The sequence below is a fragment of the Martes martes genome (assembly GCF_963455335.1).
Source record: "Martes martes genome assembly, chromosome: 6".
NCBI lineage: Eukaryota > Metazoa > Chordata > Mammalia > Carnivora > Mustelidae > Martes > Martes martes.
The window spans coordinates 101551506-101579088 of NC_137893.1; the positions used below are offsets into that span (position 1 = coordinate 101551506).

Genomic DNA, 27583 nt, shown 5'->3' on the forward strand with positions numbered 1-27583 from the left:
CAGCTGCCATGACAACAATCTGAAGGTTCTTTCCTGCTAATAAGCCTTCACATCCTCTTAAGCTCCTTATTGACCAAGTATTCCATACAGTCAGACCTGGTATTTCAGTAGAAACCAAACACGTTCCACCTCAGATAATTTTTATTACATAAGTCAAATTGAACTCATATAAAAAAGTCTTTTTTGGGGCACCTGGGTGGCTCAGTGGGTTAAAGCCTCTGCCTTCGGCTCAGGTCATGATCCCAGGGTCCTGGGATGGAGCCCCACATCGGGTTCTCTGCTCAGCAGGGAGCCCGTTTCCTCCTCTCTCTGCCTGCCTCTCTGCCTACTTGTGATCTGTCTGTCAAATAAATAAATAAATAATCTTTAAAAAAAAAAAGTCTTTTTATCCAAAAACTATACCCAAAACTCAATTAAGTGGATATGTTCCTACAGCAAATCCACATATATCACAAAATTTGTGGAAATAATTATTAAGTAAAAACAACTATAAATTAGACACTACTGTCTAATTGTGATTACTATTGTCCAATATCCAAAAATTTGCTTATAGGGATTTTACAATTGTTTGTAACTTTCTCATTTCCCCTTAGTATGTTAAGGCATTCAACAGTGAAAATTTATGTGTAGTTCAACCTTATCCATTTAATTCTTACATATGCTAAAAGAAAAAAACTTGATTGTTTTCTAAGTAAAAAGAAAAGTCTGAGGACCTTAGCTCAAAATACAGTTCCACACATGAAAGACTTCTTCCAGTGAAAAAGGCCACTGTCTTCTAAATCAAATTTAACTGATTTAGTATCACTTAAATCCACCAAATTACAAGTTCAAAACAAATAACATTCACGAGATCCAAATTCTCTCCTAAAGCAATATGAGCTCTAAATCATTAAACTTTCCTAGGAAATTTGACCATCTTTGACAGATAGTGACTTATTGAAGTACTTAAGAGAAAAACACATAGCATGTGTATACTAATTTGTACTTCTACTCCTTCACAAGTATTGAAGAGACAATGTCTGGAGACCATTGTTTTTAAAGTCAATTATTTTAGAATAGCTGGCTTCTAAATGCTTTGTTTCTACTTAAAACATTTCAAAGAGAAAAGAGCACACCCTCCAAGATCCATCATGACATAAATCCTTTAGGTATAACAGTCCAGATATTTTTATTCAAAGGCCAAGAAGATCTTATCATCCTGGTTATAGAATGTGCCCAACTTCACAGGCCTTCCGAAGGCCTCCTGTTATAAGTCACTTGAGAAGTACATTGTGATCACTGAAATGTCTATAACCACTAAACCCTCTTGGCATTGTGTTACTCAAGGAGATCGGGTACTTTATTTTCAGCATGTGTAGGCAAGTTGATTCTGGCTTTTCTTTTTAATCAGGCAGATTGTACCTACCTCTACTGAAATGTTGTTCCATAAAGGAAGCGGACTACTGGGTGTTTTAAAAGGGGCTTGGCATGTGGATGCTTGGGAGATTTGTTACAATGTTACCAATGTTGAAATTTCCAAAATAAAAATGAGAAAAAGAGAAGAAGGGGAGAGAAAAGGGGAATGAATGGAAAAACAGAAAGAAAAAGGAGAGAGACAAGGAGAATGGGATTTTAAATCATGCAGACCTGGATTAAAATCTCAGCTCTATAATGTATTAGCAGCATAACCTTGGCAAACCCAAGGTTCCTCCTCTGTGAAAGTGGGATAACAACAGTCCCTGTTTTGTTGGACTGTTGGGAGACCTGAATGAAATAAGATATGGAAAGCAATGAATGGAATGCCTCACATATAGACAGGTAACAAAATATTAACTACTCTATATAATTATTGTTTTTATCAAATAAGGTAGTTAGTTTAATGAGTTATAGCTTCAGCTTACTCTATCTAAGAAGACAGTTCTTTGACAACATGATGTAATCTTTGCAAAACTAAGAAAAGTAACTGAGATCAGGAAATACACTGTTTTCAGTAAATATTTTCTGGGGATCTAGCTCCTTATAAGACAATAAAAGCAAGGAGTCAAAAACCAGAGGCCCCGGGTCTGAATCTCAAAGCTGCCTCTTGTTGGCTATGTGGCTAAAAGCAAGTTTTACTCTGTGCCTCAGTTTTCGTCAACTGGGGATGATAATATTCCTATAGGAATGTTGTGGGGACTAAATAAGTTAATACATGTAAAAACTGCGTAGGATAGCATCTGACACTTAGTAAGTGCTATGTCAGTATTAGCTGGGATTTGGTTGTTAATAATTCTCAGCAGATGGGGTGCCTGGCTGGCTCAGTCAGAAGAGCACCGACTTTTGATCTTGGGGTTGTGAGTTCGAGCCCCATGTTGGGTGTAGAGATGAATAAATAAAACAAATAAGCTTAAAAAAATAATAACAATTCTTACCAGAAAACTTTTAACCACCCCAAAGTTGGCCACTTCTGAATCCTGCTACTCACTAGAGTAATGAGCCTAGGAGACTATAATTTGGATATGTGTGAGCTCTAAAAGAGAACCACACCCTCACCCTACCATTCATCAGTCCTCTGCATGCACAACTGTGCTCATCCACCTGAAGATTCTGTATTATCAGACCTTATTGTCTTCCAAGTTACCAGCAAAATCCAAAGGCGTGTTAGAGCTATGAGAGTCTGTGTGTGTGCACAAGCTTAGAGTGATGATCTCGTAGCAGTGGGAATGTGATGTTTCTACTTGGGCCTGGTCTGTATTTTCTAACTTTCTGCCATGCACAAGTATTGCTTCTGAAATAATAAAATGCTATTTTGAAATTTGGAATCAAAAGAAACACTTCTCATATTTGTCTAAGGAAAAAGCCCCCACCAATTTCATACCTGTATTTATGAATGATGGCATTAAATAGTTTTCCATCTCTCCAGCAGGTAGTGAAATTCTCACACCGTATTCCAGCATAACCCTCTGTTGCCTGCTGTGTCCACAGGAGCAATCTCTCCTTAGCAGACATGTCCTCTGACTCTCCAGTAACATGGATATCAGATATCTAAACATAATAGAAAGTATTAAAACATTAGGAGGAAAGCTAGCTCAGACAGAGAACCTACTATGCGCCAAGAACTTTGCCAAGTGTTATTTTACTTGATCCTCATAATTCTCGCGGGAAAGCTAAGTATATTTTTCCCATTTTACATATAAGGAAACTGAGTTTCAAAGAGGTTCACAGATAGAAAATTAGGATTTAACCCACGCACCTAGTTTTTTTAATATGCCAAAATGTCACAGCATTGAAAATCCTAATTTTCAGTGAGATTCTTCTTTATTAACCAGATCTATTAAAACAACTCAACCAAGTGTTTTTCTAAGTTCAAGATCAAAAATAAAAACTACAGATTAATCTAGATTACCACTCCCAGAGGAGGATTTGATCCAACAGGTATTCTGTGTAAAGACCAAAAATGTCCCCAATTTACTACATTACATGACAATTTGATCTAAAGTCTCTTTAACTTTCTCACAAGTCCTTGCTCAGCTTACTCAAGAAGAAATCTGTATTAACTGACTTTTCCCTATACTTTGTTTTCATTAAATTTTCTAAAAGTTTCTTCCACTAAATAAAACAGGTCTTCAGTTCACACGATTTACATTTTCTCAAGAACCTCTCTAATAAGGGTCCTACTTAATCTGCTGATAATGACATTAAGGCACAAAGTGACTCTACCAGGGGTCACACAGTGATTCCAAAGCTGGGATTAACACCAACAAACAACTGTTCCCTCCTTCAGTGCAGGAGGCAAAGCCAAGGGGTCAAGGAGACAGGCAGGAAGCCAGGATCAGGATGAGTAAATAAGGAATTGGAAGCAATATGTAGGGAGTCACAGATCATTTTGTAACAGGAAAAACATCAGTAAAGTCATGAGATTGGCTTCCAGTCCTGGCCACTAGTCCCATAGCTTTGAATAATTCATTTCATGTCCATGAGTCAACTTCCTCATCTATAAAATGAGGAGGTAGGAGGAGAAGCAGATCATGTTTAAAACTCTTTTCAGTCTAAAGTCCTCCTCAAAGACTGTAAATACACCCCAGAAGTCAGAGGTCAAAACAGGCAGAGTCAAGCAACTGAAAGAAAATTTTAAAAACCCAGACTGAAGAAAGCCTTTAATGCGCAGCAGTGCTTGGCTCAAACAGGAAGCCCTTTATCCTTCCCAGCTGCCACAAGAGCCAGAGGCATGGCCAACCCGGGACCCTGTGCAGGCTGTGGCAGTCAAAGCCCACACCAGGCCTGGCAGCCCCTAAGAACACCGGTGAGGGCCACACACACCCTTTCTCTGCTATTCAGCACAGACCGCTATGCCCTGTGGTGCTCTCTCCCAGTCACAGTCTGAGACATGCTCCGTGACAGATCATTGGAAAGTGGAGGACAGTCTCAACTTATTTTTTTTTAATTTTTATTTATTTATCTGAGAGAGAGAGAGAGAAAAGCAAGGTTTTGGGGGAGGGACAGAGGCAGAGGAAGAAGCAGACTCCCCCACTGAGCAGGAAGCCTGACATGGGGCTCAATCCCAGGACCTGGAGATCATGACCTCAGCCGAACACGCAGATGCTTCACCGACTGAGCCACCCAGGCATCCCCCACAATGTCACAATTTAATCATCTTTCCTGAGAATCTGTGCTAATCTCCACAGCATGATAAGAACTATGCATATACATGAACACATTATATAGAATATACATACAGGAAGAATTCCTTTTTCTTTTTTAATGTGGAAAAAGAGACCAGAAAAGTCACGATATTCTTTCATCTAACTTCTAACTGATACTCTAAAATTATGCTAGAGAAGTTAAGCTCTGTCAGTTAAGCTTCCAGCTCACGATTACGTTCAGGTCATGATCTCAGAGTCCTGAGATCAAGCCCCACCCCGGCTCTGCATTCAGCATGGAGTCTGCTTGGGATGTTCTCTCTCCCTCTTCTTCTGCCCCTCCTCCCAACTTGTACACTCTCTCTCATCCTCTAAATAGATTAATAAATACGGTCTTTAAAAATCAATAAATAAAATAAAATTATGCTAGAGAGCCTCTCTAGCACATCCCAGGAGTTTAAACCCCATCTCCACTATTGATGTTCCAGCTCCTCAACTGCTTTAAAACCATTCTCTCACTTGTAAAATAATCATGGTAATTGTTATTACACTGTGTTGTGAGAATTTGAACACGAACCCAGCGTAACATCAGCGATTTTATTATTGTGGTTTTTATTATTCATTTTGACAAAGAGGGAAGCAAAACTTTGGTTTTATTATTCTCCCAATTCTCCTACTATAAAGGGAAGTAAAAAACAATGTTTTTAAATTTGCTGCCTCAAACAAATCAAAATTATAAAAACAAGGGTTCAGAAAAACGAATCTAGGAAACGGTGAATGAGAAAGTTGAATCTCCAGGTAAAATCTGACAACAGTCTCCTCTGAGCCTTTACGAATTATAAGATTAACTGCTTCTGGAAACCCTTACACCACAGGAGCTACGTGGGTGGTAATTACAACTACATAAAGAAAAAAGGAGGTAGCTAAAGAAAGCAGGGACTATTTTCCACGGGTCAAGAACCACACCAGTTTAGTCACTGAATTACCTATTCACAAGGGAAGTCAGTAAATTTCAAGTACAAAGTAAGTTTAACAGGTTCGAGCACTGCACAGCATTTTACCCAAGGAAGAATATTAAAGCAAGAGGGAGTTTAGAGGATGAAAACGGTCTAAATATCAACCAGGAGAAAGTAATATAGTCTTATTAAATAAGGTTCCAATGGATGAATTTCAGATTATTACTCCCACACACACTATTTCAGACTGTTACACGTGCATACACTATTTAAAAACCTGCGATTTTCAAATGTTACAAACCAAACTTTAACATATCAAAGACTGCTAACACACTGACTTGTTTTCAGCTTTTCCTGCTATTTCCAATTACTTGAGTATTATTCCTACAGGGAAACTCATGGCCTTTTTTTAAAGGTCCTGTTACCATTAACCACTACCTCTCAGTATACCAAACTTTTCATGATACTGTGCAACCAAAACCAAAATGAAAAATAAGTTAAACTCTAAAAATTAAGTCTGTAGTCGTCACAGATGACCCCTGATTTAAAATCTGTGCATTCAGCAAATCAGCCTGAATCCTCCATCAGTGACAGGTCAGGTCTGATTCCAGGAGGTAACTGAGTTTCCTTCCTTCAAATCCTGGCGGCAATATGGAGATCAGAGAAGGTGTGCATTCACACTGCCTGGGCTCAGATTCCAACTCCAACAGTTAACGGGATTATGACCAACAGCCATTTGCATCATCACTCTAAAATCCTTTTTCCTCATTTTGGAAACTTAAATGATGACCTCATCATTTCTACCTCCTTGAGTGGTTCTACAGATTCCATTAAATAAATCCACATCAAACATTTTGCACAGCGCCCAGCATATAGAAAACACCGTAAATGTTAGCTTCTTCTGCCACAATTTTATTAGCCGTGCTTGCCGCTTAAAGTTTCTTCCCAACAATCTGTCAGCTAGCCCCAAAAACAAACAAAATCCTTTCTCACTGCGCTCCTTCTGGTAACTCGAAGCCCTCATGCCGCACCTCCAGGTCATTGCTGGCTTCCACCCAACTGCAGGCTCTTCCTGTCTCCGAGCCACCCATGCCTGTATTTCATCCCTGCCTGGTCTCTCCTGACCCGGCTTGACACCATTCTCAAGATTTTCAGAAATGTCTATTCTGTGGTAAACAAAGTCTCTGACCTCTTCAGGACCTTACACTGCTTCTACCATTTTACTAAACAGGTCTGCCCCTCTTGCCCCAGGTCAAGTCCCACCACCCCCTGGCGCGTGTAAACAGGTGAAGTGTATTCTAACTCCCCCAGTGATGCACAATCAACAGTCTTCCAACCACGACCCACATGTCCCAACAATCCATTTTTATATCACAGGCCACTCTTGTACTACCACTTTCTTCTCCTTTAAAATGTTCCCTGCATGGTTACCCACCCCCTACCCCTACAAAGATCCGACACGCAGCTCAGCCTGTACCCGTCTCCCTCACAGACCACCTTCTCTCCACACCTGCTGCTACATTCTTTTTTTTTTTTTAAGGATTTTATTTATTTGACAGAGAGAGGTCACAAGTAGGCAGAGAGGCAGGCAGAGAGAGGGGGAAGCAGGCTTCCTGCCTAGCAGAGAGCCTGATGTGGGACTCGATCCCAGGACCCTGAGATCATGACCTGAGCCGAAGGCATGAGGCTTAACCCACTGAGCCACCCAGGCGCCCCTGCTGCTACATTCTTGATCTCAGCGTCTTACGCCAGAACTAGCCCACCTCAGACCTTTAAGTTTTGAGAGTGAGTTCCTGTTCTTCTTCTAACTTTCATTCTCTATCCCCAGCTAAACCACTTATCTGGCTTCATCAACATCTCACATGCTTTGACCTGTCCAGTTGTGTCCCCACTCCATGAGCCCTTTTCTATCTTCACCTCCTTGTCTATCTAGCCTGTACAACATGATCCACCACTTCAAATAATTTCCTCAACTCCCTCACGAACTTCTTGTCCTGAAATTCCCAGGCCAAAGCCCAATCCTGATCAAGTCAGCTATATGTCTCCTCTACTCGCCACCTATGCTATATGCTCCACTGGAAAACCACAGTTCCATGTGGGCTGCTGCTACCACAAATTCCAGCTCTGTAATTCAGCTAAGCGCTCTAAGAAACCTGGCACTTCTTTTTGGTGTCCTAATTGCCCAGTTTTTCCATCCCTCACAGTATCTCTTGCAATATTCTTTACCATTTGCAAGAAAATCCCTAACTTACCACAACCTGATGTTTCACAATCACTTTTTTTTATCTCCTTCTTTATAAAGAAAATAGCAACATGAGCAAGAACTCCCTCCCTTCCCTGCCCTGCTACACACAAACTTGGCTTCCACATGACCTGCTTTTCTCCTATGCTCAGAATCCTTCCACCTCATCTGGGTCTTTGCTCTTAGTACTTAAAATACCCAAGTCTCTTCCATTCTAAAATAAATAAAAATAAACAAAGCTTCATAAACTCAATTCCCTCTTTACTTATCACTGTTTCTCTTTCTGCCCAGTAAAGCAACTGAAAAAAAAAAACTGTTATTTTTTATGTTTTTTTAAAAATTGATTTTATTTTTGTATTTTTTACCTTTATTATCTTTACCTGTCAATCTGTTGTGATTTGGCATCCATCCCAATCACTCAACTAAAAGTAGCAGTGACCAGACAAGAAAGTGAGGGAGGTTCCTGTTCATGACATGATTTTCTCAATGAAAAAAGGAAATCAGACAGTGAAATGTAACAGAGGAAGTGGTGGGCACAAAAGGAGGGAGGTCATATGGCACCTGAAGAGCTCAAAGATACTGTGAGCAATCATCCACTACCTCCTCTTTCACAGGCTCGCTTATTCACGAAGCACTCACAAATGACTGCTCAAACCACTACTGGGAATTGAACTTACAACCATCCTATGGAGCCTGCAGTCCAATGACAGAAAAACACCCTGAGAAGAGCTCAAGTGTTGCTTTCCAACTTATTTTCTTCTTCTTTTTTTTTAATTTTTTTTAAGATTTCACTTATTTGAGAGAGAGCGAGCATGAGCAGGGATGGGGGAGAGGGACAAGCAGACTCCCTGCTGAGTAGAGAGCCTAATATGGAACTTGATCCCAGAACCCTGAGATCGTGACCTGACCTGACAGCAGATACAACCGAAGGAGCCACCCAGGCGCCCCTCAATTCATCCATTTCCTAATCCTGATCTCTCTGAGGCATCTGTCCCTGCCAGTCTCTCTTCCCTAACTTCCCTGATGTCATTCCCTCCTGGTTTTCCTCCTGCCTCTCTGGCCCTTCCTTCTCAGTTTTCTGCTACCCTTACTTCAGTGCCGTTTCTCAGGCTTGGACTTCAGCCCCCTTCTCTTCCCACTATCCCTGTATAATCTTATCTTCTACAGTGGTGTCAACTGCCCCCCCAATACTGATGACTCTGGGATCCCTAAGTTACATCCAAACCTCACCCCTGAACTCAAGACCTAGAAATCCCACCTCCCTAATGAACACTTCTGTCAATATAGTAACACTAACCATATGCTGAGCACTTCAATGAGCCAGACCATGAGCTCAAGCGCTTCCCAAGCATTATCTCATGATCATCCCAACATACAATCTCATTTTACTCAGGATAACAAAGGATGTTATGGGACTTGCTCAAGTGCTCACACTACTAACAAGTAGCAGTAAAATCTGGACTTGAATCTGCCTGGCTCCACTGTGCTTAATCCCACAAACTCTTCAAACTCACTACAGAGAAAAATTAATCACTCTTCCTCCAACCTGTTCTTGCTTCTGTGTTTGTAGCTCGGAGGATGGCCCCATCAGTTACTCCATTTACAGTGTCTTACTCATTACAGTGTCTAACTGAGTCACTGCTCAGCACATAATAGACGGTAAATGCCCCATGAACTATGCTTTGTGACTGAGTTTGGCACCTGTGGAATCTGAATTATTTCACTCAGGCAACCAGGATATGCTGGATCATTCTGCTTCATCATATACTTCAAGGTCCCACATGGGAATGAGTGGCTTAATTACAAACTCCAGCCAACAACACTGAGGCACCCATAAAAATGTCACTTGGGACAGGAGTCAAGATGGCCAAGAAATAGCAGGCTGAGATGACATCAGGTAGAGGGAGATCAGCTATATAGCTTATCTAACCATTGCAAACACCTACAAATCCAACGGGAAATCGAAGAGAAGAAGAGCAACAATTCTAAAAACAGAAAATTGATCACTTTCTGAAAGGTAGGACCTGCGGAGAAGTAAATCCAAAGTGAAGGGAAGATAGACTGCGGGGGGAGGGGCCGGCTCCCGGCAAGCGGCAGAGCAATGGAGCACAAAATCAGGACTTTTAAAAGTCTGCACCACTGAGGGGCATCGCTCCAGAGGCTAAACCGGGAGGAAGTCCACGTGGGGTCAGCATAACCCCAGGTCCCACGGGGTCACAGAAAGACCGGGGGTGTCTGAGTGCCGCAGAGCTCGCAGGTATTAAGAGCGGGGAAGCCGCCTACAGCGACAAAGCCGAGGAGTGAGCTCTCAACTCCGGGTTACTTGAACCGGGCACAGGCTGAGTGAGCTCAGAGTGCAGTCAGAGGCCAGGGAGACAGAGTGACTGAACACTTTTCTCCAAGCGCGCAGCTGGAGGCCAGGGAGACAGAAGCGACCGAGCACTTTTCTCCAAGCGCGATTGATTGAGCGCTATTCTCCAAGCCCGACCAGAGGCCAGGGAGGCAGAAGCGACCAAGCGCTTTTCTCCAAGCGTGAGCAATTGAGCGCTTTTCTCCAAGCACTACCAGAGGGCAGGGAGACGGGGGCGGTTGGGCGCTTTTCTCTGAGGGCGCACTGAGGAGCGGGACCCTGAGCTCTCAGCTCCTCCGGGCCAGAGATTGGGAGGCCGCCATCTTCATTCGCGTCGTCCGGAACTCTACGGAAAGCGCTCAGGGAACAAAAGCTCCCGAAAGCAAACCCGAGCAGGTTACTTAGCCCAGCCCCTGGTAAGGGCGGTGCAATTCCACCTGGGGGAAAGACACTTGAGAATCACTACAACAGCCCCCTCCCCAGAAGATCAACAAGAAACCCAGCCAAGACCAACTTCACTCACCGAGGAGAAGAGCAGAATTCCAGAAGAGAAGAAAGCAAATCTTATCTAGAAAAAATGACAAGGCGGAAAAACTCACCACAGAAAAAAGAAAAAGAGTTAGTACCAAAGGCTGGGGACCTAATCAATATGGACATTGGTAATATGACAGATCTAGAGTTCAGAATGATGATTCTCAAGGTTCTAGCCGGGCTCGAAAAAGGCATAGAAGATATTAGAGAAACCCTCTCCGGAGAGATAAAAGCCCTTTCTGGAGAAATAAAAGAACTAAAATCTAACCAAGTGGAAATCAAAAAAGCTATTAATGAGGTGCAATCAAAAATGGAAGCTCTTACTGCTAGGATAAATGAGGCAGAAGAAAGAATTACTGACAAAGAAGACCAAATGACAGAGAATAAAGAAGCTGAGCAAAAGAGAGACAAACAAATACTGGACCACGAGGAGAGAATTCAAGAGATAAGTGACACCATAAGACGACACAACATTAGAATAACTGGGATTCCAGAAAAAGAAGAAAGAGAGAGGGGAGCAGAAGGTATATTGGAGAGAATTATTGCAGAGAATATGGCAAAGGGAACAAACATCAAAATCCAGGAGATGCAAAGAATGCCCCTCAAAATCAATAAAAATAGGTCCACACCCCGTCACCTGATAGTAAAATTTACAAGTCTTAGTGACAAAGAGAAAATCCTGAAAGCAGCCCGGAAAAGAAGTCTGTAACATACAAGGGTAAAAACATTAGATTGGCAGTGGACTTATCCACAGAGACCTGGCAGGCCAGAAAGAACTGGCATGATATATTCAGAGCACTAAATGAGAAAAGCAAGCAGCCAAGAATACTATATCCAACTAGTCTATCATTGAAAATAGAAGGAGAGATAAAAAGCTTCCAGGACAAACAAAAACTGAAAGAATTTGCAAACACCAAACCAGCTCTACAGGAAATATTGAAAGGGGTCCTCTAAGCAAAGAGAGACCCTAAAAGTAGTAGATCCCAAAGAAACAGAGACAATATACAGTAACAGTCACCTTACAGGCAATACAATGGCACGAAATTCATATCTCTCGATAGTTACCCTGAATGTTAATGGGCTAAATGCCCCAATCAAAAGACACAGGGTATCAGAATGGATAAAAAAACAAAACCCATCAATATGCTGCCTACAAGAAACTCATTTTAGACCTGAAGACACCTCCAGATTTAAAGTGAGGGGGTGGAAAACAATGTACCATGCTAATGGACATCTGAAGAAAGCTGGGGTGGCAATCCTTATATCAGATCAATTAGATTTTAAGCCAAAGACTATAATAAGAGATGAGGAAGGACACTATATCATACTCAAAGGGTCTCTCCAACAAGAACACTTAACAATTTTAAATATCTATGCCCCTAACATGAGAGCAGCCAACTATATAAACCAATTAATAACAAAATCAAAGAAACACATCGACAATAATACAATAATAGTAGGGGACTTTAACACTCCCCTCACTGAAATGGACAGATCATCTAAGCAAAAGGTCAAAAAGGAAATAAAGGCCTTAAATGACACACTGGACCAGATGGACATCACAGATATATTCAGAACATTCCATCCCAAAATAACAGAATACACATTCTTCTCTAGTGAACATGGAACATTCTCCAAAACAGACCATATCCTGGGTCATAAATCAGGTCTCAACCGATATCAAAAGATTGGGATCATTCCCTGCATATTTTCAGACCACAATGCTCTGAAGCTAGAACTCAAATCACAAGAGGAAATTTGGAAAGAACCCAAATACATGGAGACTAAACAGCATCCTTCTAAAAAATGAATGGGTCAACCAGGAAATTAAAGAAGAATTGAAAATATTCATGGAAACAAATGATAAGGAAAACACAACGGTTCAAAATCTGTGGGACACAACAAAGGCAGTCCTGAGAGGAAAATATATAGCGGTACAAGCCTTTCTCAAGAAACAAGAGAGGTCTCAAATACACAACCTAACCCTACACCTAAAGGAGCTGGAGAAAGAACAACAAAGAAAGCCTAAACCCAGCAGGAGAAGAGAAATCATAAAGATCAGAGCAGAAATTAATGAAATAGAAACTAAAAAAGCAATAGAACAAATCAACAAAACTAGGAGCTGGTTCGTTGAAAGAATTAATAAGATTGGCAAACCCCTGGCCAGACTTATCAAAAAAAAAAAGAGAGAGAGAAAGGACCCAAATAAATAAAAACATGAATGAAAGAGGAGAGATCACAACCAACACCAAAGAAATACAAACAATTATAAGAACATACTATGAGCAACTCTACGCCAACAAATTCAACAATCTGGAAGAAATGGATACATTTCTAGAGACATATAAACTACCACAACTGAACCAGGAAGAAATAGAAAACCTGAACAGACCCATAACCGTAAGAAGATTGAAACAGTCATCAAAAATCTCCAAACAAACCAAAGTCCAGGGCCAAACGGCTTCCCAGGGGAATTCTACCAAACATTTAAAGAAGAATTAATTCCTATTCTCCTGAAACTGTTCCAAAAAATAGAAATGGAAGGAAAACTTCCAAATTTTATGAGGCCAGCATCACCTTGATCCCAAAACCAGACAAGGATCCCATCAAAAAAGAGAATTACAGACCAATATCCTTGATGAACACAGATGTGAAAATTTTCACCAAAATACTGGCCAATAGGATCCAACAGTACATTAAAAGGATTATTCACCACGACCAAGTGGGATTTATTCCAGGGCTGCAAGGTTGGTTCAACATCCGCATATCAATCAATGTGATACAATACATTAATAAAAGAAAGACTAAGAACCATATGATACTCTCAACAGATGCTGAAAAAGCATTTGACAAAGTGCAGCATCCCTTCCTGATTAAAACTCTTCAAAGAGTAGGGATAGAGGGCACATACCTCAATATTATCAAAGCCATCTATGAAAAACCCACTGCAAATATCATTCTCAATGGAGAAAAACTGAAAGCTTTTCCGTTAAGGTCAGGAACACGGCAGGGATGTCTCTTATCCCCACTGCTATTCAACATAGTACTAGAAGTCCTAGCCTCAGCAATCAGACAACAAAAAGAAATTAAAAGCATCCAAATCAGCAAAAAAGAAGTCAAACTATCAATCTTTGCAGATGATATGATACTATATGTGGAAAATCCAAAAGGCTCCACTCCAAAACTGCTAGAACTTGTACAGGAATTCAGTAAAGTGTCAGGTTATAAAGTCAATGCACAGAAATCAGTTGCATTTCTTTACACTGACAACAAGACAGAAGAAAGAGAAATTAAGGAGTCAATCCCATTTACAATTGCACCCAAAACCATAAGGTAACTAGGAATAAACCTAACCAAAGAGGCTAAGAATCTATACTCAGAAAACTACAAAGTACTCATGAAAGAAACTGAGGAAGACACAAAGAAATGGAAAAATGTTCCATGCTCATGGATTGGAAGGACAAATATTGTGAAAATGTCTATTCTACCTAAAGCAATCTATGCATTTAATGCAATCCCTATCAAAATCCCATCCATTTTTTTCAAAGAAATAGAACAAATAATCCTAAAATTTATATGGAACCAGAAAAGACCTTGAATAGCCCAAGGAATATTGAAAAAGAAAGACAAAGTTGGTGGCATCACAATTCCAGACTTCAAGCTCTATTACAAAGCTGTCATCATCAAGACAGTATGGTACTGGCACAAAAACACATAGATAATGGAACAGAATACACAGCCCAGAAATAGACCCTCAACTCTATGGTCAACTAATCTTCGACAAAGCACGAAGGAATGTCCAATAGAAAAAAGACAGCCTCTTCAACAAATGGTGCTGGGAAAATTGGACAGCCACATGCAGAAAAATGAAATTGGACTATTTCCTTACACCACACACAAAAATAGACTCAAAATGGATGAAGGACCTCAATGTGAGAAAGGAATCCATCAAAATTCTTAAGGCAAACACAGGCAACAACCTCTTCGACCTCAGCCACAGCAATTCCTTCTTATGAACATCGCCAAAGGCAAGGGAAACAAGGGCAAAAATAAACTTTTGGGACTTCATCAAGATCAAAAGCTTTCGCACAGCAAAGGAAACAGTTAATAAATCCAAAAGACAACTGACAGAATGGGAGAAGATATTTGCAAATGACATATCAGATAAGGGGCTAGTATCCAAAATCTATAAAGAACTTATCAAACTCAACAGCCATAGAAAAAATAATCCAATCAAGAAATGGGCAGAGGACATGAACAGACATTTCTGCAAAGAAGACATCCAGATGGCCAACAGACACATGAAAAAGTGCTCCGGCATCAGGGAAATACAAATCAAAATCACAATGAGTTACCACCTCACACCAGTCAGAATGGCTAAAATTAACAAGTCAGGAAATGACAGATGCTGGCGAGGATGCGGAAAAAGGGAACCCTCCTACACTGTTGGTGGGAATGCAGGCTGGTGCAACCATTGTGGAAAACAGCATGGAGGTTCCTCAAAAAGTTGAAAATAGAGCTACCCTAAGACCCAGCAATAGCACTACTGGGTATTTACCCTAAAGATACAAACGTAGTGATCCAAAGGGGCACGTGCACCCGAATGTTTATAGCAGCAATGTCCACAATAGCCAAACTGTGGAAAGAACCTAGATGTCCATCAACAGATGAATGGATAAAGAGGTGGTATATATCTACAATGGAATACTATGCAGCCATCAAAAGAAATGAAATCTTGCCACTTGCAACGACGTGGATGGAACTAGAGGGTATTATGCTTAGCGAAATAAGTCAATCGGAGAAAGACAACTATCATATGATTTCCCTGATATGAGGAAGTGGAGATGCAATGTGGGGGGTTTAGGGGGTAGGAAAAGAAAAAATGAAAGAAGATGGGATCGGGAGGGAGACAAACCATAAAAGACTCAATCTCAAAAAACAGACTGAGGGTTGCTGGGGGGAGGGGGGACGGGAGAGGGTGGTGGGGATATGGACATTGGGGAGGGTGTGTGCTATGAGTGCTGTGAAATGTGTAAACCTGGCAATTCACAGATCTGTACCCCTGGGGATAAAAATACATTACATGTTTATTAAAATTTAAAATTTAAAAAAAAAAAAATGTCACTTGGCCAAGTAGGTTTTTGTCTGCTTACTACTGACACAAGAGAAATGACACATTTCACAACATTTTTCAAAAAACTTATTTTGGTGGGCACCTGAGTCGCTCAGTGGGTTGAGCCTCTGCCTTCGGCTCAGGTCATGGTCTCAGGGTCCTGGGATCGAGCCCCATGTCACGCTCTCTGCTCCACAGGGAGCCTGCTTCCCCCCTCTCTCTGCCTGCCTCTCTGCCTACTTGTGATCTCTGTCTGTCAAATGAATAAATAAAATCTTAAAAAAAAAAAAACTTATTTTGGCGCTATATAAAAACAACCTAAATCTAGTATTCTCCAAGTTCAAGAAAAGTGTGATGAGATGAGGTCAAAATGTTTGAATTAAAATGTCTTTATATTGCAAGTCCAAATGAACGCCAAGGTCAATCTCAGTAACTTTTAAGACACAATTATGATAGGTCATTAGAATGGTACTGGGCTCAGCAAAGCTTCCACCTTCTTCTAGAACTGAGTCTCACTATTGGGAATCTCAAGTTCATATGAACTGTCATGTCTGGTCTGCAGCTGAGGAGCTATTTTACTTACAATTAAAATGATTGTTTTGGATTATTTTCTTTAATTTTTCAACTAAGCAACTTCATTGACCTTTTTTCCGGTATAGCTGCTTTAAATGTGAAATTTCAGTAAAGAGTTTATCACAGATTCTGCTTAAATTTACTTTTAGTATTAGCAGATAGAATTGGTTCAATTCCCACATGAAAATGGTACTGAATTAGTTGAAGTCAATTAACAGAAAAATACCCAATCTTCATACATTTTTTTGCTAACTATACATACATTGTATAGGCCAAATCTTTATTTCACTTGAACTGCACAGGAAATGTTATTTCCTTCCCATAAAGCCCAGAAGGTAGTGGTGTCACTACCGGGCTAGAGCAAGAAAGGGCAATTTGCCTTTTACCACCATTCTATTTACGTGTATTCCTCTTCCAAGATAGTTCAAATTGAAATTAGAAAGAGGAATCTACAAGAATTTTATGTGAAGTGCAAGTGTTTTCCAGAGCCCTGACAAAAGCCGGTTTACAGAGAACAGTTCCAGGTTTAACAATATGTGACAGTAAGGCATGCTCAAAAACTGCACGGTCACATTATTAGAAAGTGGGTTCTCCAATAGGGATTCTAAAAGCATTGTTCCTACTGGAAATAGAACAAATGCTCAGAAAAATCTAACCATTTAGGTAAGAAGTCCTCAAACTCATTTGAATTAGGAAAATGGCTGCAGGCTATATATTTTAGCAAAATTATTTTGAGCCATGTAGGGCATTAAAAAAAAAAAAGAATCCAGATGCCAATTATATGAAATCATTTTCATAGTTCAGGATCCAGAGTCTTGAGAATAAAAAAGTCACCATTTCTGTCTTATCTTCTCACTCTAAAAAAGCAAGATCAAAACCTAAATTAAAAAACAAACAAAAACCAAAAACCTCAGCCTAAAAAAAAAAAAAATTGCTATCAAAAAGACAAAGCTCTCCTACTTTCTCCTACCTTCACATCTCTTTTCCCATGTTACCTCTGCCCTTAAACACAACACTGATACTTTACTACATAATTTCCCTTCTCCCTCTTGGCAGATCAGAGACAACATACAATAATTAGAACATAATAATCAGAACTAACAGAAGGTGTTGGCAGCTATAGGGGAGTCTCTGGAGGGAGATGGTAAAGAGGTCCAAGTGGAGGAAATTCAAACACAAGAAATCAAGACTAACCCAAATGCACAGAGTCCGAACTGTGGTCAAACCAGGCACGTGCCTGCTCGGGGATGAGCTTCATTTCATAGTGCCCATCGGACCCAATGCCTCATAGAGCACCATCAGGCAATGTGAACCACAGACTCAAGAAACAGCTCAGAAGACACATTAAACACCTGAAAACAGACTGTTTCTGCTTCTGCAATTGAGGAGCCAAAGAAACCAGAGCTAGAACCCTCAAAAATAAAAGCATGAGTTGCTCCAACTCTTCTGAAACCCAGTCATGTGTACTAACTCATCCTGCCACTCATGCTCAGTCATCCTTAGGGATAACAGGGATATATTAGTAGTCCCAAGACTGTGTTTAGGAGAGAAGAGGGTCTTCTATTACCTGTTATCTCTTTTTTCCCCAATACCAACTACTGAGTTGCAGTAACTACTAATCTTGGTCTGGACCATCACCTCTAGTCTCCAATGTCAATACCAATGACATCTTAAGACACAGTCATGAGACACCTGGAATAATATTGGGCTCAAGAGAGCTTCCACCTTCTTCTGGGACTAAGCTTCAGTGTCTGGATTAGTAATAATCTCCTAACCAGACTCACTGCACAAAGGCTTGGGCTATACTCAAATGCTAGTTTAGGATGTCCTGGACTCTGCAGCCACAGTATTCCAGCTCAGTCTTGGCTGATCCCCCATAGACTCAAGCCATTCCCTTTCTACTCTATGATCAAGCCATATGAAATTCAAACCATGTAGACCACATCCTCCTTCTCTCTTAGGGTCCTCCAATTAAGCTACTTCTCCCCTTGAAACAGCCTCCTCATATTCTGCCCAACATGACACAGATTAGGTGCTCAATATCTGTTGAATAAGAAGGGGGGAGGGAAGGAAGAAAGCAGGGAAGGAAGAAAGGAAGGAAGGAAAAAAGATCAGAAACACAGTTCATGTTTTCATTTGATATGAATGAGTTTTAACCTATCATGTCATGTAAAACTTGTCATTTTAGAAAAGTAAATGGTTCCAAAGAGCCTCACTTTCCAGTAATAATAGAGTGCCCTGACCCCTGCACAGAAGTACCCAGCAACAAGCACAGGCCCACGGACCACTCAGTGAGAGCCCAACATTAAGTAGTGAAACTAAGCTTCATCTGCATCGTTTCTCTAAAGCAGTTTCAGAAATTTGACACAACAGATAACCTCAGAGTGTCTTCCAATGAAAGAAAACAAGCCACCATATCCCATCTCAGAGCTCACTCTGCTTTCATTCACAGTTTATTGCTAGATGACCTACTTACTGCTAGGTGAATTGCAAATGCCTCACTATGTTGGTCAGCTGAGGCTGTAAATGTGAAAGTCTTTGAGCAAAGTCAAAGCCACAAGACAACTGGGTGACAGGAACACCCTATTTTTACAGATGTTGTCATGGTTCTGGCATGCACTGAGAACACGAGAACAGCCAACTTACAAAGTTGAATTAGATATTTCCTAAAAGATTCATTTTATTTCTGTAAAGAATGCTTGATTTCATTCTTCTGTACAAGGCAAATAATGCAACTTTTATTTTTTTAATGTTTAAAATAGTTGTAATTTGATGAAAAGATTAAAAGGTTTAATCAAAGTTGCTACTTAAATAATTTATGATGTGTAACACTGGAAAAGGCAACATCTCTGAAGTTAAGAGAACTAAGATATTTAGCTTACAGAAAGCTCTAAAAATACTTAAGGATTAAGGAATTGGGAGAACTCAAACTGAAAATATGCAGAGCCATTTGGGGGACCTCTCATTTCACTGGTGAGCAAGCTGAGGCTACAGGAAGTGAAGTGACTTGTCCAGGGTCTTACAGTGCGCTAGCAGGAGGCCTAGGGTGTGGACTTAGGTCTCTTGAATTTCAGTCAAGAATCAGCAAGAAGTTTCTTCTTCACATTTAGAAAAGAAATCCTTACAACTCACACTCATTTTTCCTTCAGGTCAGTAGCCCATAGTGGGGTGCTTCCTTTCAGTGCGCCATCTGCAAAATATTCCTCACTAGACTAAACACAACACCTCAAACGACAGCCTGCACCCCACAGAACAGCCACTTTGCCTCCAGCTTTATGTCCTTTTCTCATCTCATACCAGAGCTATCAACAATGTCTCTGAAATGGACTTGTACTAAGGTGTAAATAACCAATACAAGCTCTAAGAATAGGTTATTCCCAGGGGTTATCTCTGGTCTAAAAGGTTGACAAAACTGTAAGCTAATTCTGGAGTTAGAGGAATATACTGTCTGATAAATAATAAGTATTCAGGAGTATGTGCTGAAGATATAGTGAGAAGATGAGTGGAGTTGGGGAGACAGAAGGGGACAGCATACTCCACTTAGGCAGAATGCTTTATGTCCAAAGGAAAGAAAGAAATGTCCTGTTACAAATTTTGAGTACAGCTCTTCTACTTAGCAGATGGTTACAAAGTATTTCCACCTTTCCATAGCAGCAGAAGATAGTAATAAGATAGATAGAAGGTATCAAGTACTTAGAGTCTAATAAGTCCTTTTCAAGTACTTCTTTTAATGCTCAAAACACACCAATCTGTTTCACAGATGCAGTAAGACCTGGGTTAAATTTCATTCTTCTGACGTAAGATCTCTTAAGTTCTCTTTCCTCTGCTTTACCAAATTTATACGGACTTCCTGCAACATTCCAGAAAGAGCTTTACCTATCAGTGAACCATCTCATTTTATAGAAGCAAAATCTGATTTTTAAAAAGATTTCTTTAAAGGGGAGGGCAGAAGGAGAGAGAGAATCTCAAGCAGACTACCAGCTGACCATGGAACCCAATGTGGGGCTCAATCTCACAACCCTGAAATCATCACCAGAGCCAAAACCAAGAGTTGGACAACGGAGCCACACAGGCACTCTGAAGCAAAAACTGATTTAAGGGACACACAGTAAATACAGAAATGATACTAGGGGCACCTGGGTGGCTCAGTGGGTTAAGCCTCTGCCTTCAGCTCAGGTCATGATCTCAGGGTCCTGGGATCAAGCCCCGCATCGGGCTCTCTGCTCAGTGGGGAGCCTGCTTTCCCCCTCTCTGCCTGCCTCTCTGCCTACTTGTGATCTCTCTCTCTGTCAAATAAATAAAATCTTTAAAATAAAAAGATTAAAAAAAAAAGAAACGATACTAGTCAAACATTCTTCCTTGCAGAACACAAAAAAACTATTGGTTCAGAGTGGTAGACACAAAAGTGTTATCAAAGGAAATTCAATTCTTTCATATATTTCTTATTAACATATAATATATTATTTGTTTCCACGGTACAGGTCTGTGATTCCCAGCGCTCACCAAAGTGCATACCCTTCCCAATGTCCATCGCCTAGCCAGCCCATCCCTCCCACTTCCCCTTCCCTCCAGCAACCCTCGATTTGCTTCCTGAGATTGAGTCCCTTATGGTTTGTCTCCCTCTCTGGTTTCATCTTGTTTCATTTTTCCCTCCCTTCCCCCATGATCCTCTGTGTTGTTCCTCAAATTCCTCATATCAGTGAGATCATATGATAACTGTCTTTCTCCGATTGACTTATTTCACTTAGCATTGACTTATTTCACTTAGCATAATACCCTCTAGTTCCATTCACATCATTGTGAATGGCAAGATTTCCCCTTTTGATGGCTGCATAGTATTCCACTGTAGATATGTACCACATCTTCTTTATCCATTCATCTGTTGATGGACATCGAGGTTCTTTCCACAGTTTGGCTACTGTGGACATTGCTGCTATAAACACTGAGGTTCAGGTGCCCCTTCGGATCACTACATTTGTATCTTTAGGGTAAATACCCAGTAGTGCAATTGCTAGGTCGTAGGGTAACTCTATTTTCAGCTTCATGAGGAACCTCCATACTGTTTTCCAGGGTGGCTGCACGAGCTTATGTTCCCACCAACAGTTCAGGTATGAATAAGATGAAAGCTGCAGGCTAGAAAAGATGGATCTCAAAATTCTTCTACTTCCAGAGTCTCTTAATGTAATTACTGCACAAGTAAAAGTATAACATTGGGAGGAAGACTGGCACGGAGTTCTGGAAGGTGGTGACCTGTGTTCAATTCCTGACCTCATCACATACTAGGCCCTGTGGCCTTTCTTAGCCTCTGTTTCCTCTCATGTAAAGTACTTCCTCACAGAGGTGCTGAGAGACTAAAATGACAAATGCACATGGTTTGGAATAGCACCTGTCCTACAGTGAACCATGGTGAGGACTATCCCTTAAACTCTCTTATTCACACTACTTGACATTGCAGTCAGGCAAAAGAAAATCCCATATTGGGTTTGTCAACACAGGCAAATATTTCCAAGCCAAGATGTTTGCCTCCAAAGACAACCTCTTCAAAGATGTTTTAACTATTTTGGCAGAAACAAATGTAATCAACACATTTTTAGTGAGTGCTTCCAAGTTTCACAAATGTGTGAAAATGCTCCACAAAATATTTTTAACAGCAAAGATGGCACAAATATTCTGAAAATTCTAACTGGCTAAAACTGCCTCCCTAAAAGGAAGAGTTAAATAGAGGATAAAAGCAAAAAGTTGATAAAGTTCAAGTGCTAATCCTCTAAATTAATAGCTACCTTTAGCAAATGCTCATTTATTTCTTATTCGAATATGGGGGGAAATATAAAATAACTATTTTTTCTTGTACAGCAACAGTTTCAAACTTTCACATGTCCTTCATTTAACTGAAAAGACTAAGGCATTGATAGAGACCCAAATTCTATGCAACTTTTTTATAACTAAATTTTCACAGACTGGTTATGAAATCCAAAAAACTAACAATGGTAAAAATTTTTTAAAAATTAGTGAGGCACTTCCATTTAAAAAGATGAAACTGTTCAGAAAAGAATGAGCTAGTCAACTGTAAAACAAAAGACCTTTGTTTTCAAAATCTGTAGACCAAACCTATCATATAAAAGGAAATACAGGAGTGCCTGGGTGGCTCAATGGGTTAAGCCTCTGCCTTTGGCTCATGTCATGATCTCAGGGTCCTGGGACAGAGCCCCACATCGGGCTCTCTGCTCAGTGAGGAGCCTCCTTCTCCAGCCCACCCCGCCCCCACCGCCTGCCTCTCTGCCTACTGTGATCTTTCTGTCAAGTAAATAAATAAAATCTTTAAAAAAAAATAAAAGAAAAAGAAAAACATTCAGGTTTTATCCTAGAGCTTGAATTCCTTTTTTTTTTTTTTAAGATTTTATTTATTTATTTTGAGACAGAGAGAGAGAGAGAGAGCGCATGAGCAGAGGGGAGGGGCAGAGGGAAAGAGAGAAGTACACTCCCCGCTGGGCAGAGAGCCTACCGTGGGACCTGAACCCAGGACTCTGGGGTCATGATCCAAGCCGAAGGCAGACGCTTAACCAACTGAGCCAACCCAGTACCCTATCCTAGTGTTTGAATCCTAAGTAAGAGTTTGGTAGTCTAAGATTCAGAAAAGATTTGGTTAAAGAAAAAAATATCAATTATATTTCAGTGAGTTTGAATATTAATGTAGTCTAACATTTTGAGATGGTTCTCAATTTTTTAAAATTTTTATAATGTAAAAGTCAATTAAAAAATTAAACTCTTCATTATATAGAGATTAACTTAATTTGTACAATATCCACATGCCTTATTTCTCATCCTTCTCTCCTTGGCTTCCTTCTTGGGTTCCTGCACCATACACTGCAATTCACCCAGAGATTAAAAGGAACAAAGGAATAGTTCCGTTTTCATTAGTTAATATGGCTACACAGTGTAGTGGGAATTTAACGTTATTCACAATTATCATCTCAGAGGTCTTTCAGGTGACTAAGTTTACAGTCATGGTCCCTGTCATTTTTTTTAAACAAACAATGGGATATACTGTACGCAGAAAAGAGCTATATTATATTTCTCTCATAGTGCCTTGTTTTGGTTCAATATATAACAGGTACATCATAAGTGCCTGGTAGAGAAATAAAAGAAGAGAGAGATGGAGGAAGAGGTGAAAACACTAAACAAACAAAATGGTATGCAGTTCTGTACATGAATTCATAGAAATTTAAAAGTGAAAAAGATGTATATGGGAAAAAGTAGGTAACTTGTAACAGGTAAGAGTTCAGTTTGGTCGATAGCTGGGTGACATCCAAGCTCTCCAACTTAAACAAGTTATTTACCCTTCCTGAGGCTCAGTATCTTCCTCTGTAAAATGGAGCCAAAAATAAAACCATTTCATAAGTTTGCTCCGAAGATTAAATATCATAATGGTGGCATGTCTGGCATGCAGTAGGACTCAACAAATACCATCATTATTAACAGTAGTATCATGATCTAGTCCAATACCCTCCTTTCCTAGAGAATGAAAGAGAGACTTAAAGAAATGAAAAGAGCTGTCTAAGTTATACAGCTCTCTGGGGCAAAGCCTGACTAGAACTCACACCTCCTGCCTTCCGGGCCTATAATCCACACTGCTTATCAGAAAAACTACGTTGGGGCACCTGGGTGGCTCAGTCAGCTGAGCATCTGCCTTCGGCTCAGGTCATGATCCCGGGGTCCTGAGATGGAGCCCCGCATCGGGCTCCCTGCTTCTCCCTCTCCCTTTGCTGCTCCCCTGCATGCTCTCTCTCTCAAATGAATAAATAAAATCTTTAAAAAAAAAAAGAAAAGATAAACTACCTTGAGAAGAGAACGAGACACAAATGCTAAGCTAGGGTGATACTGGTTCCCAAAACGTAGCATTTTTAAGATACATGTGAGAGGGCGCCTAAAACATGATGCCATGTTCTTATGCTCCACCAGAGCATACTCTGATCAAGATAAACAGGGGTAAGGCGTTTCCAATAAGCATTCCAGATAATTCTACTGCAGGGACTCTGGAGTCCCCCTTGAAAAACACCACTGTAGGCGAGGAAGAGTAACAAGTTCCCTAGTCTTGGCCATCAGAATCACCTGTGGAACTCCTTCCTAATCTATTACATTAAAATCACTGGGGTGACTTCTAGGCACCTGCATTTTGTAGAAAGCTCCTCAGGTGACACCTACATGTGGTCAGTTAGAGAACCAATGGCCTTACACAGAGGAAACAACCAGCTTGGTTGATATCAATGTAACAAGACTAGAAAGAGGTGTGATTTGTGAAACTAGAGAAGTAAGGAGTGCTTTGTGGGAAAAGCTCAAGGGCAAAGGTACGAAACCTTGTCACAAGGTACAGGAAGCACATGAGTCTTAGACTCTAAGTAAGAAATCTCTCAAGAAGGGGGCTACAGTGAGCTCATTATTCCCTGTCCCCAAACATGGCTTGCCTTTGCCACCTCTGTTTATAACGCTCATCCTTCACAGATGAACATCAACTCCTATAAACATCAGCCCTGCTCTGACCTCACAGCAACAGCCTTCAGAACTCTGACAATTCATCAAAGTAAGTTGCTGAGTAGTTCAGCTCGGTTAATGCCATTTACTGTGTTGCTATAAGGACATGCTTTAACCTCAGCTTTGAGTTCTTCATTCTATAAAAGAAGAACTATTTTGCATATTCATATGGTTCTTAAGATAAAAGACACAATGTGTCTGACATCTTTTTTCCAATGCCAATGCAATACACAAATCTAAGATACTATTTTTTTTTTTTTTTTACAACTCCTGACCCTAGTCAAAATTAACATGATTATGAGATTTTATTCAGTGGGCACTCAAGGAGGGCTGGCTGAGTAACTTCCACAGGGCTCTGTGGATGGAAGGACTCTCTCGGTCGGCGCAGGAATTCAAGCATTTAAAGAGGAGGTAGGCTGGTCACTCTTACCAAAAATGATAAACTTCACAGGCCCAGGGAAGTTTAAGTCAAAGGACTGAACTAATTCAAAAGTTAAGAAAAGCACAGAGAACTGTATACTTTTCTGCTCAGAAGTTAACTCAAAGTCTTCAACCCCAAACCTGCAGACAACTGATCAAGAGAAAGAAAGGATGTGACAGGGAAGACATAAAAAAGATCCTGCAGGAACAAATAAGGAAAGGAATGTTGGCTATCCGGTCATTTCTTTTTTTTTTTTTTTTAAGATTTTATTTATTCATTTGACAGACAGAGATCACAAGTAAGCAGAGAGGCAGGCAGAGAGGAGGGGGGAGAAGCAGGCTCCATGCTGAGCAGAGAGCCCGATTTGGGGCTCTATCCCAGGACCTGATATCATGACCTGAGCAGAAGGCAGAGGCTCAACCCACCCAGGCGCCCCGCCTAACCAGTCATTTCTGAGACATAATGCTAATGAAGGGGCTGAGCACCCCATCTGCATTTAATTCTCCAATAAAAAATGCAGAAGCCAATGCAAGATAAAGAGTTCTGTGCATAGTTCTATTCAAAGGTAATTAAGCAAACAGAATCAAACACCTCCAAGGTTAACCAGGAGAATGTCCCATGGAGAGTACCCAAGCTGTTGGTTCTGACTCTTTGTAAGCTCCAAAATGAAGAGTCTTTGTCTGGACTGCAAGGAAGTAAGACGTCAAACTCCTCAAATAAATAATGACACTACCCTATTCGGCTTTTACCCTAGAAGATACGAGGCTTTGTGAAGTACCCCATATCACAATTATTCAACAAATGTAACTGGCAGGTTTGTGCCTTCTTTTCATCATTGACGTTTCAAAAATCTACACCAGTTAGAAGGGTAAAATCCTTGGCATGAGAATAAACAAGTAAACAATAAACAATAAAGAATAAACAATAAACAATTGTGGGGGGGTTTATGTAGCACTTAGGAAAAAGATTTTAAGAATTTCCATTATTGAAAAAATGTAAGGCTTACAAGAAGCTGTATTATATACAAAAAACAGCTGGAGAACATGGAGCAAAACGAGTGGTTTCATTCCTAAACACGGAACAGCTAAGTAGTTTCCTTTTGCACTGACACAGAGGCTATGCTTTCTTTTTAAAATGTAACCACTGAAAAATGTAAATCTAAGGGCTGACATACTATTGGCAAGGCGGGGTAGTATATCTATACAGAATAGCTTCCCAGAGCTCTGCAGCTAAGGTCCACGAGGATCATGCACATTGACCCTGACAAAACCTCATTCTGTTGCTGTGCAGATGATCCTTGCTGACCTCGCCAAGACTGTTTAACATCACATACCCCATTTACGTCCAGAGTTTTTGTTGAAAGACAAAGTAAGAAAGAGCTTAAAGAAAAGGCCCTCCTCTCCCACCTAGTTACATGTAGAGGTTGTCTGGGTAATGCATGTCTCAACCAAGTAAATAAATACTCACTTCCACTTCAGAAGACAAGTGAAAACTCCGGAGAAGTCACTTGTCTAAAGCTAACTATCAGTGTTAGGAATAACGATCTCAACTTTCTGGCCGTCAGTGTCATACTGAAATACCCAGGACATGCCGCCCAAATGATGTCTGATTTTAGAAAGGGGCTGGGGAATAACTCACATAACAAAGAGACAAAAGAGATTTGGGCGAATTCATCTGTGATAATCACCGCCCCCCCCACACACACACACAGAATTAAAAGCAATTATGTGAGTGTTCCTGTGCATGAAAACTGGTAGAGAACTGGAACTGGCTTTCCAAACTTATGGATCAGCAAGTCAGTACTGACTGATAATTGTACTGTATCCTCCCAACATCAATCATGAAGCTATTATCTTCTCGTGACTGTTCTCTGATGCAATTTTTGCCTACACTGCACCCAGTTTACAAAGGCTCTTCCATAGGAAAAGTCAAGAAATATGAACTAGAGAACTTCAAAAGATGTGCATTCTCTTAAAGTGATGCTTTTCTAAGTCTTCCGACAGTAACAAAAATATACAGGGGTTTAAATTTAAGTGCAATCAAAGAATGTGGATATCACAGAAAATAAAAATCATAGTAATTGAACTTAAGGTTATAAATAACAAAATGCACCAAGAACTCTCCCACTTTCACATAAACTAATATGAATACAACTTTTAAAACAGACAAATTACAGAATCTCAGTCAGATATGAGTACCTGAGTCCTTATTTACACCTTAAGCTCAGACTCCACATTTCACTTACCTCATTTCCATTTGTGTCCTTGGAA

General features: G+C 40.4%; 1 protein-coding gene across 2 annotated transcripts in view; it reads right to left on the minus strand.

Annotated features, from left to right (window-relative positions):
* Positions 1 to 27583, minus strand: part of DST (dystonin) — a gene marked incomplete at its 5' end in the record, with an annotated part of 401175 nt that overhangs the window by 189393 nt on the left and 184199 nt on the right. For both annotated transcript variants that reach the window (XM_080806480.1, XM_080806481.1), the window contains one exon: positions 2837 to 3003. In XM_080806480.1, coding sequence (XP_080662606.1) covers positions 2837 to 3003 — 167 coding nt within the window. The remainder of the gene's footprint in view (positions 1 to 2836; positions 3004 to 27583) is intronic.